The 14,501-nt window shown below is 43.6% G+C and overlaps 1 protein-coding gene across 2 annotated transcripts in view; it reads right to left on the reverse strand.

Moving 5' to 3' along the window:
- Positions 1–14,501, reverse strand: part of ches1 (checkpoint suppressor 1) — a 69,827-nt gene that overhangs the window by 9,326 nt on the left and 46,000 nt on the right. For both annotated transcript variants that reach the window (XM_069686599.1, XM_069686607.1), the window contains one exon: positions 5,649–5,707. In XM_069686599.1, the coding sequence (XP_069542700.1) occupies positions 5,649–5,707 (59 nt within the window). The remainder of the gene's footprint in view (positions 1–5,648; positions 5,708–14,501) is intronic.

Consider the following 14,501-nt stretch of genomic DNA (forward strand, 5'->3'; position numbering starts at 1 on the left):
CGGAGATGATGTGACAAACCAGGCAGGGAAAAAAGAGCAGGCGGCAGAGCTCCCACAGCCCGTCCTCACTCACTGAGATTGAGCAATACATTTTACAAGCTCAAAGCAGTAAAAAAGAACTGGGATTGGTAGCAGAAAGCAGGCCGCGCTGAGGAAAAAAATGTAAATAGAGAAGAGAAGAGGTGTCTGTCGGCATCTCAGCCTTTTTCCTGGAGAGAAAATATCCTCTAGTCTGTCTTTTTTCCTCTGTCTGCTCAGCTGCTCTGCCTTTCTGTCTGCTTCCTACGTCTCCTCGCCTGCCTGCCTGTTTTCCAGGGCAAAGCCGAGCCCTCAGCCTCCCTCCCCTCGCCGCTCTCGTGCGCCGTACATGCACTCCTCTGCTCTCCTGTTAAATGAGTTCCACATGGCCCTGCAGGCTGCACTCTCTGCACGGCTGGCAGACAGGCACCGAGTATACACACAAACACTAACACACACACACACACCCTCAAGTCCCACAAGCAGTCCAAAGGTTCAAAGGTCACTCCCAGCAGACCTTGAGAACGCAACCGTTTGAAAGTGGCCTCTCGCTCAGTCAAAACACCCCTCCTCACACACACACACACACACACACACACACACACACACACACTCCTGGTTATGTGCCTGCTTGGCTGCCGTGTGTTGAACTGAGTACAGAGTCTGAGGGCAGGATGCATACTAATGTTGTCTGACTGACTGACTGACTGGCTGGCTGCGTTGCTGGTGGGCTGAGTATGCTGGCAGTTTAACTGGATGGCTAATCGGCTTGTCTATCTGACACTCCAGCTGAGAGTCTAAGTGGCTGGCTGACTGACATGTGCTATGACTTACAGGGAGGGGGGAGACAAAATAACAGCAACACTTAATTACTGTAACTTAATATGCCGTTTAAACACAGCGACAAACACGGGTCACATCAGGCTGAAGGTTAAGCAGCGGATCGGCTCGACTCCCAACATCCTGCTGCTCCTCCTGTTCTTCTCTGTCATTTATTATGATTTTCAAGTCTATTTCCATAAAGATACTTTAAAAAATCTCATATTTTGATCTGTTATTCGGGAAGAAAAGATTGGGGGCACTCCATCAATTTTAGAAACAAAGTTAGTTTACTCGTGAGAGGAGAGAAAACAGTTTTATAAAACATCTCTGTAGCTTTGAAAGTCAAATAAAAAAAGTTTCTCCATCACTTTGTCCTTAGTACTCAGATACTTTACTTTATTAAAAGTAAAGTATTGTACAATTAAAACAATACACAATCACAAACGAGGGTCTTTGTAAGTAAAGAGGTTAAAGGTCACTAGGTACAATTAATTAAGTAATTCTACTTCACAACAATTATGATCAGTATAAAAAATATGATGTAAACTAAGTAAAAAATATGACTCTTACATATCTATTAAAAAACATCGTAATAGTATATCAAACAGTTCAGCTGAGCTGCAACATGAAAAAGTGAATGTTATCATAATAAACTAAAACAGTTTAAAGAGGCCATATGCATAATGCATACTTTTTTTTTGACACTTAAATCTTAAATGTAGGACTTTTAATGGCTGTGATTGGCTGGCGATCAGTCCAGGGTGTGCCCCGCCTCTCGCCCAATGACCGCTGGGATAGGCTGCAGCCCCCCGCAACCCTGAAGAGGATGAGCGGTATAGATATGGATGGACGGTCTTCTAATGCTGTAAATCTATACTGTAACAACTCTCTCAATACAGCATGATCATCAGTAAAATGTGGAGTATTAGTATTAAAAGGAACAGCACTGATTATGCAGCATAATCATCTCTGTAGGGGATAATGTGCAGTGAGAGGGATGTTATAGCGGTTATATTGTATCGTCTTGTCTCACCCTGAAGGGGGTTCCTCCGCTATCCCTCTTATTACACGGCTATTTATGTATAAATTCAATAATTTGACACAAATGATTGATTTTGAAACGGTTTCATTCATTTGAAAATGATTATTTTCCCGCTTTCCGTTTAAAAATAGTCCGTTACACTCACAGAGAGAGCTGCGTCCATGGCGACGGTTAACTGTAGCCTTAAAATGAGCTAAGCTAGCTGTTTTTACTCACATTAAGTTTTCTGTCTCGTCACTGTCAGAGTCTCGTTAATATTTTATTTTCCACGCCGCCGTATCCCACACTGTGTTCATGTGCCGTCTACAGTTTTGTAGATCTCTCCGTCGTAGCCGTCAGTTTTTGCATCGTTTAATCTTTATTGCTTTCTCTGAGATGTTTTGCCTCTTTTCTTTTTTCCCCTCTGTAAACAGACCGATCAAATTTACCAGACGTCTTTCGGCAGATTAATGATTACAGTAAGTCCTCTGGGTTGTGTGATTAGAGCCGCACCCCTAGCAACGGCCTGTTCTTCATAGCAATCAGCTATTTCTATGGAGAAATAACAGACCTCGGAATGCCGTAATTACCCAGATCTGAGTATTTAACACAGCTGTGTAACAAGTCATTATAACATTGGGTTATTGCTGATGCATTAACATATTTGCAGCATTTTGATATGGTAGGGTTAAAAATGTTTGTACGACAACGCATCATTACGTGTAACTACATCTATCAAACAAATGTAGAGGAGTAAAAATGACAGATTTTCACTGTGAATTGAAACTGAGTATTACAGTAAGTAATAACATCTGAATCATTTAACTCGTTGTTGCCCACTAGCCGTCTGTAGTTTCAATAAAACAACAACAGAAACCTTTAAAAATCACTGGCAGAATTTTGTTCTGCTGAAGTTGAAGGGTAATTATTTGTTATTTCAACCCAATATGTGATTAAACCTTCAAAGTGACTGCCGATATGCTGCAATTAAATTGAAAAATTTTCAAGCTGGTCAATTTTTGTATTAGCTCAGATACACCCTCCGGCAGCTGACAGGTAAATAAAGCCTTAGAGCAGGCTTCCAAATTGTTACTACTAAAATAAGGTTCCTTTGGTAATGATATCAGGTGACCTCAGCACTTAAATAGAATAGAAACACTTAGACTGAGCAGATCCTCCATAATTTAGAGCTATTAAATGATGAACTTTGGGGCAGTGGGTTGGATTAAGGACACAGCTGCCAGGCATTGTCCTTGTGTTCATCCTGAGCCGGTGCCGGGCCACAGGGAGCGGCAGATTTCAGCCCACATCAGCTCAGAGCGGAGCAGCTCTGAAAGCTCTGGGAATGGGAGATGGAAGTAATAACTGAGGGCACTAACAGCCCCAAACTCACTCTCTCTGGCAGTCCAATCCCTCTTTCTCTTTTCCTTGTCTTTGCCTCTGGCTGTCTGTCACAACTTTTCCATTTTTTTTCTCCCCGATGTCACGCCTGACCATTGGGCACTCTTTCTCCTTTCAGAAATACATTACACATTTAAAAAGTTTCCTTTTCCTGTCTCTCCCTGTCACATGCGAACTCCAAGTCAGCCTTCCTGGCTGTCTCCCCCTATTCACCACATTCACACTGCAGCCATTTTCCTCTAATGTCACGCACAGGGTGGGAAGTTAAACTGCTGGGATACTGTTGTACTGCTGTGTCCCAGGTTGTTAAGTCGCAAAAATGCAGGGAATCAAAAAATGTGTATCATTCATTGTTCTCTATTAAAAAGCAACTAAAAAACAATAAATTGTGAAAATCTGACTGGACGTCAGGCCACATTTCTACATCCAACAACAGACAACAGCGAGTACTAGCATTTAAACAATTTTTAGCTAACATTACTTTTGCAGTACGTTAGCTAGGCTACCATCAGACAAGCGCTATTGCTAGCATTAAAACACTTTTTAGCTAACATTACTTCTGCAGTACGTTAGCTAGGCTACCATCAGACAACAGCTAGTGCTAGCATTAAAACACTTTTTAGCTAACATTGCTTCTGCAGTACGTTAGCTAGGCTGCAATCAGACAACAGCTAGTGCTAGCATTAAAACACTTTTGTCTAACACTTCTTTTGCATTGTTAGCTAGGCTACCATTAGACTACGGCTAGTGCGAGCATTTACTTCCTCGCTAACAATACTTTAACATTACATTAGAAAGAAGTAAATGCCAAGCTAATACCCCTTACCCACCTTAATTTAGCGTGTTGACGCTGTTTTTTCAAACCTGGAAAGACCTGCTTATAGCTGCAGATTGTCTCTTTACCTATAGCCAGTGAAGTATACTCCTGTGAGTCTCTTCTCTGCTGCGTCACCATCTGATGTCACAAACACGCTGCAGGCAGGGTTAGTAAACAGTGAAGATGTTACGGTGGTTAGGTCTTTATTGTATCTATTACTCATTCAGTCTGTTACAAATTTGGAACGATGTTCGAGCGCTGCTCGGACGGAGACGGGCAGAATTTGTAGCTGAGATGACAAGGAATCACAGAAGGTACCGATGGAGCATAGCATCATGCTTGAAAGGGGACAGAGATTAGCGTGTTAACCCGAGATTAGCCTGTCAACCGGAGTTTTGTGTTCCCATCACCGATCAGAGCTGAGGCGATAATTACCGGCGTATACTGCAGAGTCATTTGACCCGGGTCTGAATGCTGATTGTAGCCTTTCCCACGAAACAAAAAAGCAGGGTGTTAGCGGGTGTTAGCAGCATTACCCTGAACGTTCCTAGCTAACGTGAGTGTTAGTAATTGGCTGATACCTAACCGTAGCGAATAGGTTAATAAATATATTGTTTTAACTTGAAAAATGGACCAATGTCCCTCCAGAATCAACTGTTGATCAACCAAGAAGCAGTGAATTGATTTGTAAGATACCCATATTTCATACAACAACCACACAGCAGTATTACAGTATAAAAAGCATTTGGGCCTTCCACCCTGAGCATGACGTCACAGGAAAATGGCCGCAGTGTGAATACGGTGAATCAGTTTGTCTGTCTGTCCGGCAGCTCAGACACATCACTCTCAGACTGTATGCGTCTAGAGGGAGTCCAGGTTTTCAGACACTCTCTCCAGCCTCGGCTCCTTGACCATTACTACTCCATTATCAGCGGCGATGGAGGGCGCGCCGCAGACGCCTAATGTATCCATTTCCCCCTCCATTTAGGACTCGGCGGCCCAGCGAGCTCCCGGAGTGCTCCCTGATTGGGATTGAATGTCCATTTAAACTGCCGTCCAGCCACCAGGGAGGAGGTCGAGGAGGGGGGGAGGAAAGGAAGGGGAGGACGGGAAAGGGATAATGGGAGATACTTGGAAAAGGAGGTGTATAAGAGTTAAAGAGCGAAGCTGCATGTTGTGTTGAATGAGGAAAAGGAGGCTAGGGGATTGCTCCCCAGCCTCGGATTTGAGGCTGAGATTTTCTCTCTCTCCCTCTCTCCCGCTCGCCGTGTCTCCATCACTTCTTTTCTTTTTTTTTCTCTCTCTCAAACTTTCAAATACGCCTCCGTAGAAAAAGCATCCCTCCTCTGGCAGCGAGCCAAGTGTCAGAACTCAGCGCTCGGTATTCTCAAGGTGCGCTTCTAAAAAGAGGGATTTGGAATTGAGATGATTGGAGTTGGCACATCCGAGGAGGGCGGAGGGGGGAGGAAGAGGGTGAGACAGACGGGAAGGGAAGACAGAAAGAAAAGGAAAGAAAGAGGCGGGAGATCACAGACATACAGTACAAGTCTTGCGGAGGTGAAGCGGTACCTTGTAGGAGAACTCCTCCGTTCTTTCTGAAGAGGGGACTCCCCGACCACAATGGAGGACTAAAAAAGGAGAGAAGAAGAAGAAGAAGTGAAAGCTGGTCAATCATTTGATGGTGTTGCAGCAGCCAACCAGCGCAGCAGGCTTCATCACGAGGAAGATAGCAAGGCAGGAATTTGAGCCCATAAGCCGGCGCTTCTGATTATAGTGATTAGATTCCCGGGTGTCCCACTGTTGCCATTATTCCCTGTGATTACCTCGGAGAATTACAGCCTCGCCGCTGTAGTCCATGGGGGTAATTTCTCATGACAACCCCCCACCGCCGCCGCCCGCCCGTCCGCAACTGGTCCATTCACACACATCGAAATAAAAAAAAAATCATCAACGCACACACATTTTAACACACACGCTCCTGTCACCCAGGCGTGTTTAAGACAGACTTGCGTTTAGTTCGGAAAATTAAAACACACACACTAACGCTGCGAACACACACACACACACACACACACACACACACACACACACACAAAGCCGGGGACTGAGTTTAGGTGATCATTGCACCACTAATGAGGGAGGTAATGACGGCATTTCTCACATAGACTGAGACATCTTCACTCATACGCACACACAGGAGGACAATAGAGACAGTGCTGCGGGTGAATCCATAATGCCAAGAAAGGAGGGGAAAGATGGAGGGAGAGAAAAAGAGGGGGGAAAGAGAGAGAGAGAGAAAGAGAGAGAGAGGCTGCGAGAGCTTTTCCAGGTTGAGTGGTCTTTAGCTCCCCATTAGGCAACACGTCTGACTGCTCCCCTCCGTCTCTCTCTCTCTCTCTCTCTCTGTAAAGCAAGACAGGCTGTTCTCAAACACAGTCAGTGTGTGTGTGTGTGTGACAACATGGATTGGTCATACGCACACACACAAACACACAGCACACACACACACACGTGCGCAGCAGACAAACTGCGAGAGAAGCAGCCCACTTGTTTCCACTCATCAGGAGAGTTTCTTTGTAACGTGAGTCCTGTTTTATGTTCTGAGCCGCTGAATGAGACCGCTTGGACGTCTGCACTTGTGATGTGGCTTCACCTCAACAGATGCAGGGGAAGAATGGACACGCGCACACACACACACACACACACACACACACACACACACACACACTTACTGTACACACACACACACAAACACAGAAATACGAAAAAAAGCAAAAGCAGCGAACGCAAATTTCAGCCCTGAGCCACCTGCTGTTGCCATGGAGAGTTGCCACATTGCGTTGCCACGGCGATAACATATTTTTCCTGTGCTAACAGCCTGTCTGTTTTCCCCCCACCCCCCATCTCACCCCCCCTCGCGGTTTTCTCACTCTCTCTTTCTCTCTCTTTTTCTTTCTCCTTTTCTCTTCTCTCTTCCTTTCTTTCTCTCTCTCTCTCTCTCTCTCTTTTTGTTTGTCTCTATCTCCCTCCGTCTGTTTTCACTCTTTCCCTCTCTGTCTCTGTTTCTCTTTCTCTCTCTCTAACTCTCTCTCTTTCTCTTTTTATCTCTCCATCTCCCTCTCTCTTTGCTAATTCTTTCCTCTCTCTTTCTCTCTCTCTCTCTCTCTCTCACAGCGCGACAGCACCTGCCTTATACTACATGTGTTGCCATGGCGGCGTTCCCGTTGCCAAGGAGACCCTGTGCATTTAATGTAGTGGGCGAGGGGCAGACGCTCATTCTGCATCCACCCCACCCTCCTCCCCCATCCCTCCACCCAACATTTTACCTCAGAGGGAGAGGAAGAAGGAGCGGGAGAGAGCTCCTCCCCAACCCCCTTGAGACACCCTTCCCTCTTTCCATCCATTCTCTCCTCCTCCTCCTCCTCCTCCTCCTCCTCCTCCCGCCTCCCTCCTCCTCCACCACCTCCTCCTCTCATCCAGATGCTGATGGGGTGTGAAGGAATGCACCATGGAGCTGACCTCCTACCCAGCATGCTCTCTCCCTCTTTCTCCCCTCCTTACACACACACACACACACACACACACACACACTTGCATATGTCAGACGCTTACACCCATTTGTAAATGCATGCATAGGATACATTCAGACGCACACACATACAGAGTGGGATTGAAACACACTGACTAACACACACATACACACACGCGCGCGCTGCAGGTGGGGGTGGACTGGAGCGCTGTGAGTTATTACAGTCCATGAAAAACCAGGAGGTGTGAGCGACAAAGAGTAGAGGACAAAGAAGCATCGTGGCTCTCCCTCCCTCCCCTCTTCCTCCCCTCTTTTCTACATCTCTCCACTCCACCACTCTCTCTCTCCACCCATATCTCCATCCTCTCGGTTCATCTTCCACTTCCGAGTTGTGTGGAGCTGCTTGAGACGGTCCTTGACCTCCACATAATAGACCTGCTGTGCAGCCATTCACAGTCATTACGCTTCATAACATAATATTCCTGAGAGTGAGAGCTCTTCACTGATATTGTGTCATATTGATTGAACCTGCTGAGTTCATATAAAGGAAACAGTTAATACCTCATCACGTATTCTGACATAGACTGGACATTAAGATCCATTTTCTAATGGTCAGGTGGTTTATTCTAGAAACTTCTAATCAGACCTCACTATTACAGGTCTATCTTTAGATACTCCTAAAGTTCTATGTGATTAATTGTTACTTTTAAAGTCTTTAACAGTGTGGTTGTTTAACTCAAAAAGATTTAACTGAGCTTTTATGTTAACGTTAAATGCAGTGTTTCTCAGAAGGGTATGCATGTACCCTTAGAGGTGCTTTGGGGAACTGCAGGGGAAATTTACTCCTAGTTGTAAGAGTCACCTAGAATGTAAAGGTGTGTTCAATAAGCTGTTTACGTTCATGCAATGCCAGTTTCTATTTTGAATGACAGACAAAAAATTAAGGAATTGTGACAAGAACGTAGCAACAATAAAGCTCAAGGGTGTAAGCTCAAGCTCAAGTGCAAAAACGCCCTCGGCGTCAGCCGTTTTTTGTCGCTGCGCTCACAGCACTCTCAGTAAAAACTTTTGGAATACCGCCGTGCTCGTCAGTGTCACTTCTCCCTCACCGACCAATCAAAATCAAGAAGGGGCGGGACTTCCAAAATCAAGTTTGTCAAAAACAATGTCGGAGAAGAAACTAAACCTGGCGGTTACTAAATGTGTCTCATGCACCCAGACTCATTTTCGAGGTTACAATTATCAGATCGAGGGCTGCTGCTAATGCCAGGGCATGATTCTAATAATTTGAAGCATACAGAGCAATTTAAGCCAGACTTAACGCAAGTTAAGTGCAACTTCTTTCGTATCCTAGCAACAACAACAAGAGCGCCGATGAGAGGCGCTCTGAAATTGAGGTCGTGGGCGCTGCCAGATAAAAGAAGCTGTTAGTGGACACTGGCCCTGATAAGGGGGAAAAGGTGAAAAACAAATCAGTTAATTCTAAGCGTAATCCAGAAGGCAACTGGACTTGGTTGAAGTTCTTGAAGACGTTTCACCTCTCACCCGAAAGGCTTCTTCAGTTCTAAACTGACTGGTGGACGGAGCTAGAAATAAGAGCCTCTGTTAGCTTAGAATTACCATGACCTGGATGACTGAGAACCTTCACAGACAACAAAGCAGTTAAGCAGTTCTTAGTTAATAAGAAAGTGAAGTTTAATGGGCGCTGGTTTTATAAAGAGTATATAGGGGGAAAAAATTAAATGCTGATTTTATCCTAAGGACCAAGAAACAACTGACGTACATGTTCTTCATCTGCGTTTTCTCTTGCATGCAAACGTTTTAAAAGTAATCAAACCTTCAACAAGTCGTTTCATCGATCCACTATGAACTATGATGTGTGATACAGTTAAAAGCTCAGCAGGAAGATTGGCAGTGGAACTTCTGTAGGCATTTGTTTCGAGTTAAATCTCCATTTACTGAGGTTAAAGGTGCATTTTGATCTGCAAGCTCCCGGCAGCACAAGTCTGTTTGTCGTTTAATGTCAGAAATAGTGTAGCAGACTGCAGTTGCTAATTCTGACCTTCTGTCCACAGAGCCCCTATTGTGCCAAGTTAAAGGGTGAAATTAATTACCCTCAGTCTATTGAAACTCTAATTTTACTCCTAAATGCAACACTTTCAAGCAGCTGACAAGTTAGAAAACACTATTTGAAGTCTAAAAAACAAAAATTTGACTTTCTGAATTAATGTAGACATAAGATCCACAGCGGCCATTTTCCTATGATGTCATGCTAATGGTGGGAGGCTGAAATGCTGTTATAATATAATGCAGTGTTTCAGGTTCTAATACGAATGTAATATGAAAATGTGACAAATCATTATCAGTTCGCTAAGTCTAGATTCATCGGCAACTGAAACAAACAAAGAACAGTGAAAGCCTGGAGGGAAACCTGACTAAATATCAAGTTCAAACAACATATTTGACAACCTGAGTATGATCAGGCAAAAGCTAACGTTAGCAGTCAGCCACTTACCTGCTAGCTTACTATTTCCGTAAGCTAGCATGTCGCTGAAAGATTTATTACCGTTTGGTAGTGTCACAAGAAACAACACGAAAGGCGTTAAGACACTTTTTCTAGCTAATGAAATGCTAGCTAGGAATTGACTTCGTACACCAAACGTAATGTTAGCTAGTATTTGTTTGAATGCTAATGTTAGCAATTGATTACCAGTAGCTAATGCCTTATCAAATATCTTGTTTCATCTTGAAATACAGCCTGATGTCCCTCCATATTTTTGCTATTAACTCTCTTTTCAGTAGCTAATAAGTAGTAAAATGATGATGATTCGTCCGGTACCTACTATACGGGACTTACAAGCTGTTGAACAACAAAGCATTTGAGCTTCCTACCCTGGAAGTATGACGTGAGACGAAAATGGCCGCCATGTGACTATGTTGAATTATATCAAAGGGAGTTTTTATTGTATCTTGTGAATAATCTTTAGCTAACTCAGCCTGACAGACTAAATATCTTTGCAAACTGAAAATATGACGCCTCAGCAGCAAGCTGTTGCTAAAGAGGTTAAAGAACCACAAGTGGTGTTCATGTTTTAGCCCATTAGCATCAAATTGTGCGTACTGCACATGCTGTGCCTGCTCTCTACGTCGCTGCTGGCCAATTTCTAAAGCACACCATAAATTCTTAGATTGATTTTATACTTTCCAGCCAGCTGCTGGTTTCCATTAATCGTAGGATGTCATACAAAAGTCAACTGGAGACTTGAAAAGAGCTTGTTATTCAATCATAGGTGGCATTTAGAGGCCTTTTCATGTTTTGACAAAGTTGGGAGTTGAAAGCAGCGACTTTTTCAAAGCCCTCTCTTTCAAGGATTCAAGGATGTTCAAGGATGCTCTTACATCCGAGAGTGTAAAAGGAATTTAGCCTGAGCATGAGCAAAATTAAGGCTATGAAAAGGCGAATGTATATGTTAACATTTCTTGAGTTAAAAAGTTTCACATTCAGCAGCTCGCTCTCTGCTCATGGCAGATTTTGTGTTACAAGCTAATTTTTGGCTGACCGTCGGGGTCAGCCCTACACTTGGGTCTGTATGTGACTGACTGAGTAACTGACTGACTGAGTGAGTGATGGTACTTTCACAGCCGTAGAGAGAGAGAGTTGCGACATCATAATGGCGGATCATGGAGCATAGTGGACCTCCACTGATGCAACTCTCTCTCTATACGGCTCTGGATACTCCACTACGGGGAGTAGGCGGGGCTGCTCCTCCGCTGCCTGTCCGATGTCCTCACCTATGTCCGCAGCGCGCAGCTGCTTTCAAACACGTTGTCATCGGCCTCATAAGGACAGTCCTTGTAACACGTTGCCCACAAAAGCGCACATTGACCTGATGCAGTCAGCCACTAGGTTTTGACCTACTCTTGATAAATCTCTGCAAGTCTCTGTAAAGTTCACTGCAAAAACAATTAGTCACTAGAAGTTAGTGTAAATGTTTTGCAACATACAAAAATGATTTAATTCAAGTTAAGAATGTGAGTCAAAAGGATATATCTTATAGTAAAGTTACCCCAAATATAAATATCTAATTAAAATGACATTACATGAAGTGGCTACGTAGAGCAGCAGTTAGTGCTGTTGCTTCAAAGGTAGAAGGTCACTGCAGATTGTTTACACAATTATTATTGTGTGATATAATTGTGTAACTGTAATTAAAAGTTAAGTAAACTAAAGTATTACAAGTACGAGTTCATTTAAAAAAGGAAGTTAGTTATTGATAGGACAGTGTATGGAATCGGAAGTATGGGTTGAGGGGGAGGGGATGACATGCAGCAGAGGGCCGAGGGCCGAGAGTCAGAGTCGAACCCAGGGCTGCTGCATCGAGGCCTTCGCCTCTGTATAAGGTGCGCACGCTTTAAACGCTGAGTTAAACCTGCGCTCTAAAAGTGCATTGTTTTGAATGAAAACAAATTTATCTCAACTTATGTTCTCTAATTCAGCTTAAAATTTTGAGGCAGCCCGGACACTAACTTTTTTTTAGTTTAAACAACTAGTTTTGTGTAGAGCAGCAATGATTAGTAAATGAAAAAAGTGACTCAAATGAGGGAATCAACAACCTTGATTGTAGACATTTTCATTCATTCTCTCCTTTTGTACATAATTGTACATAATTTTGCCTTGTAATGTATAAACTAGAAAAATAAAATATCTATATAAAGGATCAAATATCCTTATTATTATTATGACTTTTATTTTATGTTCCTGTTTCGTTACTGCTTCCTTGTTTTATTATTCTTTTATTATTCTTTTTCATGTCTCTATATTTAATATTTTACCCTTTCTAATCAGAGCATCCCAGCATAAGTATTTAACACGATTGTACTTGAATAACCGGAGTGACAACATCTTGAATCTTGTAAATTGATATCTTTGTGTCAAAAGTTTGTAAGAGAAAAAGCTTGAAAGATTTGACCTTGGACTCTGGAGAAATAGTGATGTCAATTTTTGACTTTTTAAAGAGCAAACATTGAAGTAAGAATATAATATCTGTCCGATCTTGATTGCAAAAATAAGTGTCAGCTGCAAATATAGTCCAATAATAATAATAATAATAATAATACTAAAAATTAAAAATTAAGCTGCTGTCGGCCACCATAACACACACACTACTATCCTAATTGGACAGTTTCCTCTGATTGGATGGGCAGTGGAAATGCTGATTGGCTGGTTAGCTGAGGCGTCAAGAAACGTGCTTGTAGCTTCAGGTTCACACATGCACATAGGACATTTGTCTTCTTCAGATAACCTCTCAGTCATTTCCAGGTTAATTCACTTATTCCTTGGACTATAATATTTATAAATACGTAAACAACAATGTTGATTCTAATCTCCCAGAGCCAGAAGTGATATCTTCAATCTATTTGTTTTGTCTGATCATCTAAAGACGAGTACAACAGAATAAAGCTGCCAATCCTCCAATTTTAGAGGCTGGATCCGAGCCATGGCTGCAGGGATGAAAATGTTGCTCCGCCGCTTTGGTCCAGACTGAAATATCTCAAGTGATTGTGATCAATGTTAAATGTGTGCTTGTAGCTCGCAACTCGTAGCTTGTAACTTCAGGGTCGAACATGCGCGTAGGAAATTTGTGTGTCTGTAACACGGACTTTTGTGAAATCTCAAAAGTTAAAAATATCGTGGCATAAAGTCCACGTACAGAGATCGTTTCTACGGTTACAAAAACTTTCACTAATCTTACCTGTGAGCACAAAATATTTCTACACCTGCAAACTTTAAATGTCACATGCACACAAAACGTGAACTACAACTGCAGGCTTGTGAACATTATTTTGCAAGCTCAAAATCTTTTTGACCATTATTTGACTCCATAGTTGTAGTCCTAATAGAAACCAGTGGCTGCTGGGAATACAAGATAACACACACACGCACAAATACATACTGTCCATACACAAATTCCCACCATGCATGCTGTTCAGGTGCTGCATGGTGCATTAAGAAACACACTCTCCTCAGGTACTCTCCTGCCTGTGTGTCACAATGCAAAATGAACAGCCTCCCCTCTCCCTCCTCCCCTTCCTGTACTCCAACCTTCTCCTCACATCACCCCGCCTCCCCGTCCTCCTCATGTTCCGAATCCGGCCTCCAATTTGTTCCACTTCCCCATACCTCATTGTTCAAAATGACACTTTTACATTTTATGGTGAACCAATTATTCTGTCTTACACAGTCCGCTGGCTCTGCAAGCCAACCTGCCCGGATCAACTGGGGAGCGGGGTGGTGGTGGTGTGGGTGTTCGGAGAGAGAGGGAGAGAGAGAGAGAGAGAGGGAGGGAGGAGGAGAACAAGGGAAAAAAGAGGACTAATAGTACCTCTCGCTGACATCTCCACAGGGATGGGCAGAAAGAGCCGGAAACCGAGAAGTTAGCGTAGGGAGAGGATGGAGGGTGCAGGAGAGGTCATAAGAGGAGAAGAGTGGAGGAAACAACACAGGTGGATGCTCTCGAGAGGTGTGTGTGTGGGTGCCGCGAGGGGTCGGAGAATGAAGTGAACGTAGACAAAGGAGGATTTAATTGAATGATAAAGCGGTGGAGAGAGAGTGAAAAGAGAGGATAAATCACAGCAGGGATAAATAAAGAAGACGGAGTACTGAGGGAGGGGTGGGGGGGGGCTCCACCAGTTGTAATGTATGCCTGAGGACGAGCGAGGAGGGTGTGTGGGACATTAAAAGGAGACAAGAGAGAGCGCGAGGATCCAGGGGAGAGGCAGAGCAGGGGGATGGACCGGGAGAGACTCGGGAGCGAAAGTGTGGAGGGAAAAACCAGCGCTTTTACCTGCGATGTGCCTGAGGGAGGAAGGAGATAGGAGGAGGGAAGGGAGTG

The sequence above is a fragment of the Semicossyphus pulcher genome, unplaced genomic scaffold (assembly GCF_022749685.1).
Source record: "Semicossyphus pulcher isolate SPU_LCO1_2020_fin unplaced genomic scaffold, fSemPul1.0.p SCAF_11, whole genome shotgun sequence".
Lineage (NCBI taxonomy): Eukaryota > Metazoa > Chordata > Actinopteri > Labriformes > Labridae > Semicossyphus > Semicossyphus pulcher.